The sequence below is a fragment of the Grammomys surdaster genome, unplaced genomic scaffold (assembly GCF_004785775.1).
Source record: "Grammomys surdaster isolate TR1022 unplaced genomic scaffold, NIH_TR_1.0 1149, whole genome shotgun sequence".
Lineage (NCBI taxonomy): Eukaryota > Metazoa > Chordata > Mammalia > Rodentia > Muridae > Grammomys > Grammomys surdaster.
Window position 1 is genome coordinate 1,665,118 of NW_021605568.1, and position 7,297 is coordinate 1,672,414.

The following is a 7,297-nucleotide window of genomic DNA, read 5'->3' on the forward strand; positions in this document are numbered from 1 at the left end:
TAGGTGCACTCCAGAAACAGATCTGTGCCTACAATACTGTGGCTCACATGCTCCAAGGGAATGCCAAGGTTTCCATTTTGGTTAGGAGTCTGTGTCCCATTTGTGTCAGAACAGGAAAAAGGTCTGGATATATTTTACTTTTACATCCTGGCCAATTTTTGTGACTCCTCAGCAGAGTCTACCTATTTTGTTTTCTCTTTCTTTCTCCTCGCTTTGAGTCACAGTCTTTTTAGCCTCTTGGAATAATGAAGAGAGTCAGTCCTCAAAGAAGGGTAGAAGGACTTGAACTGCTTATTCTTGTTGGCAATGGTCACAGGGGTATGTCTAGCAAAACTATAAGAAAGCATTAATGGGAGGCTGGAAAGTTGGCTCTGTGGTTTGAAGTACAAACTACTCTTCCAGAAGATCCAAATTCAATGTCCAGCACCCATGTCAGGCAACTCACAGCATCCTATAACTCCAGTCCCAGGGGTTCCAATGCACTCTTCTGGCCTCTACAGGCACCGGCGTGTGCGCATGCGCACACACACACACACACACACACACACACAGACACACACAGACACACACAGAGGGAGGGTAAGGAGGGAAGGAGAGGAAGAGGAGGAAGAAGAGGAGAGGGAGGAGAGAGAGAGAGAGAGAGAGAGAGAGAGAGAGAGAGAGAGAGCACATCCACATAAAAATCCTTAAAAATGTAGTGTGTCTTGGAACAAAAACAGACCACACCCTGCCACCCTGCCTAGGTGAGATCAACAAAGAGATTTGGGGGGGGGTCAGAACATGTCCATCAGCTCAGGAAAACCCTTCTTTTGGAGAACACTTGAGAAAAGACTAGTTCTGAACGGTATTCTCAAAAAGCCCCATGAGTGTAGTCTCCCTCCTCCTCTCCCATACCCACCACACACAGCAGAAGCCCAGAATCCACAGGCATGTTTAAGCCATGTGTGCATAAGGAGAGAAACACTTATGGCTTCTGGGGTCCAGGTCCCCATTGTTATGTCCCCATCTTCATACATCCCCCTCTTCAAGTCTTTAGTAGCTTTGAATAAGACGAGTTGAGGGGTTGGAACCATTAGACAAAACTCAGCTTTTGTCTATGTTTAGACCCTGACTAGCTGTCTGAGGTTGTGCCTAGGCAGGGAGTGGAGGCCTGATGTGCTTCCCAGACCTTCCCTTCTCACAGCTCAAGAGCAGGGGTTAGAGCACTGTGCAGCCTAACAGAAATATACAGACAGGTAGCAGCAACGGCTTTCAATGGGAGGAAGCCTCACTGAGGCAGCCGTAAATGTAGCTTCCTTCTCTACAAGGCTCCTTCATAGTTGAACCTTTTCAGAGAAATTCTTGCAGTGCCACCCAGGCCTAGATAGAGTTGTCGTCTTCTGAACCTGGAGTCTGTAGTAGCCTCAGGGAATCGCTCCTTCAACAGGAAATTGAGTGATGCATGAGATGTTTGAATGGCATGAACCTTCCATTCGTCAAGCTGCCTGGACCCTGGTAGCTACCTGGGTAGCCTGCAGCCTCTCACACTACTGATCAAAGAACAGGACATTGGGAAGAGTCTTTCTGCCTGCTTCCACTCCCTTAGATCCCCACCACCACCAGACATAAGCCTCTTGGGCCAGACAGGTCTGGGCCTGTACCACTTCCATACATCAAACGTCTCATTGCTGATGCTCTAGGAGAAAAGCCACCCTTGCCCTACAGTGTCTTTCCAACTTCAGAATGGCTGTTTCCCTTTGTGAGCTGAATGGGTCAGATTTCACAACTAAAACAGTGCAAAGGTTTTTGGCATTTGCTTAGGTTACATGAAAGAAGTATGGTCTCTTTAAACAACAAAACAAAACTGCAAATATCTGCGGGCAGGAGAAATGGTTCAATAGTTAAGAGTGAATGTTGTTAATGCAGAGGACCCGAGTTCAGTTTCTTGCACCTACACCAGACAGCTCAGGTCTTCTTAGAACTTTAGTTCTTTTGGCCTGTGAGGTCAGTGCTTTAAGGATAGACATGCACACATACACAAATGAGAAGCAAAACAAATCTTTTAAATATTTATAAATTCAAAGAATCAGAGTCTCTTTCCGTCCCAAAGCTCAGGAATGGAACCTCCCTCCTCAGAGGCTGCTGGAGTGTTGAGGAGGGGAGCTGATGTATTCATGTCCCTCAGTCATCACTGCTGACGAGATTCTCAATGTAGGCATCCAGCTCATCATCTGCGCTGATGTTTATGTCCTCCTGAGCCTTTTGCAGGAGTGCCCGGATATTGGTCCGCAGCTTCTGGAGTTTCTCCTCTGTTTCCTCAAGTTTTTTCTGGGAGATGCGCAGGCTTTCCTCAGAGGCCTTGGCTTGTGAGTCAGCACAGCTTTGGAAGGAATGGCAGAGGTTCTGGAGTCCGACTTCATATTGCTTGAAGCACTCTTTCAGAGGGAGAGACAATAATTCTTCTGAATTCATAGCACCTAGATCCTTCTTGGATATGGGAAAACTCAGAGGCATGAAATAACGTAAGCAATTCCAGAGAATTTGGACCAGGAGGTCAATGGTCTTGTGGTTGGCCATTGATGCAGTAGTGTCAGGTTCAGTGCAGAAGCATTCCGAGGTGGGGGCCCCCTGCAGTGCCAGAGCCTGCTGGACCACAGTGTTCTCCTCCCCCTTTACTTCCTCAGTGCTCTGATACTCTGGAGACGGCTTCATCAGCCAAACATTTTCACTGCCTTTTTCCACCCAGCAGTCTCTTGGTGTGCTATCCTTGGGCACATCCTCAAACTTGACCTTCCACCAGACCACGTTGTCACCCACCTCCACGGCTGTGACATGCCCCTTGTAGCACCCCCCCTTCACACGTACCTCCACATACAGCCCTTTATCTTTCTGAGCCATCTCGAGGTCAGCTGGATTCTCCTCCTCAGCACTGTCTGAGAGCTCATTTACTTGAATCTTTTCTTTCTTCACAGTAAACCTACCCCGTTTGCATATCCCTTTCCTCCTGTCCTCATCTACTTCATCAGAGACCTTAAAACTCCGCTTACGATTACACTTTACCAGTGAGGGATTAACAGGTGGTGCTGGCATCTTGGACACTGGCGTGTTCATGGGTTTGGGGGTTTCGACCTTCCAAAGGTTGTTGGAGCTGGGGACTACAGATGGTGACAGGGATTGTACCAGAGGAGTGGGCTGGGGTATAGTTTTGACCAGGAGACTCACTGGGTTTTCGGGTGTCTTAGGTGACTGGAGCAGCATGGCCTCTGTTTGGGCTGCTGGAGTAGGAGATTTTGGGTTGGTGCAGATGACAGAAGACTTTTGGAGCTGTCTGAACGGTCTAGTAGCATGCATGGACTGGGGTCTTCTTCGGGCATTCTTTTTCACTGCACGGAAAGATGGCTGAGGACCCTGAAATCTATGAGCAGGATATTTGGAGAAAGGTCTGGAAGTCACTTCCAAGGGTAATTTTTTTAGGTCATTCTGAGAACAGATAGGCTTGATTTTCTTAAGGGCCTTAAGCTTCCTCTGCTGTTGGCGAATTTTCTCTGCCAGCTGCTTCTGCCTTTCTTCTTGTGTCTTTGGGAGTTTTCTTAATATCCCCAGAGGAATCTTCTGCTTCAGTTCAAAAGCCTCACACTGGTCCTGTTCAGGATCAGGGTTCATGGAACAAACCCAGTTGTCTGGGTAACCCTCTTCTACAGCACTTAACTGGAAGGGGAGTGTTCTCCACTTCAGACACAAATCACACTGTATAGTGGTTGGGACTTGCATAGCCCTCCTGCGTTTGAAACGCAGCTCATCAGATGGGGGTCTGGTCCAGTTAGCCGAAAGGTAGCCAAACTCATCCCAGAACTTAATAATTCCATGCTGGGCAATGGCTATGTCCTTCCAGTACTGTGCCAGGTGCTCGCCCATTGCCCGCAGAAGGTGGCGGTACTCCTTGGCATCAGCAAAGTCTTGCTTGTTGTGTGTAGGTTCCAGGACCAAGTAGGGCACATCAATGATTCCAACAACCCCACCACATACCATGCCTTTTTCCAGCTGTGGACCCACTTTCTCATACATCTTGATCAGCCGGCTACAGTTGTAGATGAACATGCCATCATGGTCACGATGTTCAATGTTGACACCAAAAACAAAATTGAGTTCCTTAGGTTCTTTGAGTGCTCGCTGCTTGGCGTCTCTGATCCTCTTCTTGACATCAGCTTCTCTTCGGAGGGTGATGGCTGTATTCTGAACCTGACGCAGCATCGCCCTGGAGTCCCGAGCGATGTCTCCGTTTATGTGTATTTCTAGTGCACGGGCTTTGCTCTCTGCTTCCCGGGCCTTCTCTTCAGCGAGCCATGCTACTTGGTCTGCCTTCTTTACCTCTTGTTCTGCCCTGGTCTTAAAACGGCTTGATGTGAATGTGTACTTCCTGGGCTTATACAGGCAGCAGGAGAGCTTTCTGGTCTGCACCTTGTGCCCGTGAATAAAAATCCTCATCCGAGGATCGATATACAGCACAGCAGCATAGGCACAGAAGGAGTGCCGCTCTGGCTTCATGCCTTCTTGGGAGATGTCTGCCGTCCGGATATCTTTGGGATTTGAGGTTATGTCTAATTCGGGTTCTCCATTGTCCATGAGCTTGAGATTGAAAATGATCACCAGGGTTCCACTAGTCCCAGAAATCTTCGTGAACTGGGTCATCACTTCTTCCACATTGTGGAAGGGAGAATACTTGTAGATAAGTTCTGTCTCGATAGCAAACTTCTCCATGTTGTCTGTGACAGGTTCCTGTGTCTGAGTTTTCCAAGTAGGCAAAGGGACTATCACTTCATCAATGCCTTCTTCCTCATGAAAGGTTCGAGACAGAAAGAGGCAGCTCATGGTGTCTTCCTTCTTAGTGAAGAGGATAAAATCCTTCCCAATTCGCATTGAGCCAGATTTTAGCCCATTCCCGTACCGCCCAATCTGTGTGGACTCTGGTGTTCGTTTGGCTGATTTCCCAAATTGGATCACACTGATGGCATCATTTGGATCCATTCCCACCCCATTATCCAGAAAACAAAGCATGAATCCTCCTTGAAGGTCCTCTCGCCTTTCGGCATAAATGTCTATCCGGGTGGCATCAGCATCTCTTGCATTATCAACCAGTTCAGCAAGAGCACCAAACAAAAATTCATGGGTAGTTGAATTTGTATGTAGATATTCAAAGGTTAGTTGAGCCCGGTTGAGACTACTGTAATTGGTAAATGCCATGACTCCAATGAAGTCTCCAATCTTACCTACTAATGGAGAAATATATGTATGGGGCAGATTTTCTTGGGTTCTGCTCAGTAAAGGGTAGTTCCTGCTTCTTAATGACAGATAAAACAAGTTATTTAGTAACTATCAAAAACACACAGATATCTGAAACTGAGATTAGTTTCTTTCTTCCTAATTTTGAATGACTATGATGCAATTATTTTAGGTGGGTAGGGGAAGCCTAAACTTTGAGTATTACTTTTTTTTAGTTCGTTTCAGATGATCTGGTTCAAAAGTGGGTGGTTCTCAACAGCTTAACTTGATTGTTACTGTTTTATCTTGACATTCTTTGAGCCACTTCATGTTCTAAATTTTCTAACGAGAAGACTTACCAGTGTGGAAATCTACTTCTGCCAGGAAACTTAACTTTCGTCTACAACTGCGCTAGAGACCCGAGTACCCTTAAATAGCCGCAGTACTAGAAGGTCCTTTCGCAACAGAGTTAGCTGTACGTCTGGTATTCCACTTGGCAACTGAAAAAAGGTCTTTGTGGTTCCTTACCAGTCTTTCAAATTCAAACCCAGGTTAATGTTACGCCACAATCACCACAGGGTGCTGTGTGAAATGACCTCACAGTAGTTAACAGAAACTCCTCAAAACAGACCCACCCAAATCTCATGTGGCTGGCTATGGCCCTATACCATTCCCAGTCAGGCTCGGGGTCCTGTAATCTCTTCCCTTTCCGGGAGGAGTGAGTCTCAGCTTTCAAGGTCCAGACCCGGTTGTAGGACAGTTGCAACCGCACCACTAACCAGGTCGTGCGCACTGTCCGCTGCCCACAGCTCCCAGAAGCCCTTGTCTCTCCTTCGGTTTAGAACTGAAATTCAACCGCCGCAGGGCGCTTGGAACCCACGGGCTGCCTCCGCCTCCGTGGAGCGTGTAGGTCACTACAGAGCTAAAGCGCAGAGCTTGCCTGAATTATAGTAATGGGTGCTGGACCAAAGGATGACAGGAGAAACAGCACGAATTTAGAGTTTGCTGCTTTTCTGCCATTGCTAAAACTATCTCATTTTCTGCTCTTGTGTCGTCTAGGGCCCACAAACCTAGGCCTTCTTTTTTTAAAAACACTTTTCATGTTATCTGTGTGGCTATGTCATTTGTGTGTGGATGCCTGCAGAAGCTGGCTGATCTTCTGGAGTTGGAGTTCCAGGCAGTTTGTCAGCCTCCAGACCTGGGTGCTGGGAGTTGGAAGTGGGTTATCATGAGAAAACAATATGCCCTCTTAACCTTTGAGTCATTTCCTCAGGTGCAAGCTTTAACCCTTCTTAAATTAGCCTTCTTAAATTCTTTGAGCAAGATGCCAAGGACCTAGTTAGCCTAGCACAGACACCACCAGTAGCAGTGGAAACAAGGAACCTATTTTTGCAGCTTGGGCATTGTAATGCACAATTGTTCTAACACTTGGAGGGATGCAGGAGGATCAGAAATTGAACATAGATAATAGAAGTCTATCTTGGGCTATGTGAAATCACATTTTCCCCTCCCCCAGCCATCACTGTAGAGTAAAAGGGCCAGGGAAAGAATATTCTGACGCTTACTTGACCCCAAACCTAAGACATAGCCTAAAAGAAAAACATCCTACCCCTTGAGCTTGACCTTGAGCTCAGAGACTTGGAAATCGCTATTACTGCCCTTGGCTCAAATTTAATGGACAAAGATGCTTCCTATCCTTCCATACTTTCCCACCAAGCTCACTGAACATACTCCAAAAAAACCTATAAAAGTTTTTCTTTCTGTCTAGCCCTCTGCTGTCTTTTCCTGGTCAGTGGCAGACAAGTTTTTGTTCCTCTCCCCAGTAAATCTCTTGTATGAGGTTTGTTGCATGGCGTGACTTCATGGTATCCATTGCTAAAATGCTCTTACAATGAAAAAACCATCCCCACTTAGAACCCTCCCCTCTTCTGGCCAGGTATGGGAGCAAACGAGGTTGTGAAGGGCTATGGTTGGAATCTCATTTCAAAAGCACTCAGTTTAAGAGATGGCTTTCCTCCTCCTCCTCCTCCTCCTCCTCCTCCTCCTCCTCCTCCTCCTC

General features: G+C 46.9%; 1 protein-coding gene across 1 annotated transcript; it reads right to left on the bottom strand.

Moving 5' to 3' along the window:
• Positions 1–2,035: 2,035 nt before the first annotated feature.
• LOC114634973 (ATPase MORC2B) lies at positions 2,036–6,082 on the bottom strand. Its single transcript, XM_028783597.1, has 2 exons — positions 5,598–6,082; positions 2,036–5,246 (listed from the first exon to the last, which is right to left on the bottom strand). The coding sequence occupies exon 2, from the start codon at positions 5,218–5,220 to the stop codon at positions 2,161–2,163; it is 3,060 nt and encodes a 1,019-aa protein (XP_028639430.1). The 5' UTR covers positions 5,221–5,246; positions 5,598–6,082; the 3' UTR covers positions 2,036–2,160.
• Between the last annotated feature and the right edge of the window lie 1,215 nt (positions 6,083–7,297).

Bases quoted from the DNA above. Each gene is read 5' to 3' on its own strand.
- LOC114634973 (XM_028783597.1), bottom strand. From the start codon at position 5,220: ATGGCATTTACCAATTACAGTAGTCTCAACCGGGCTCAACTAACCTTT.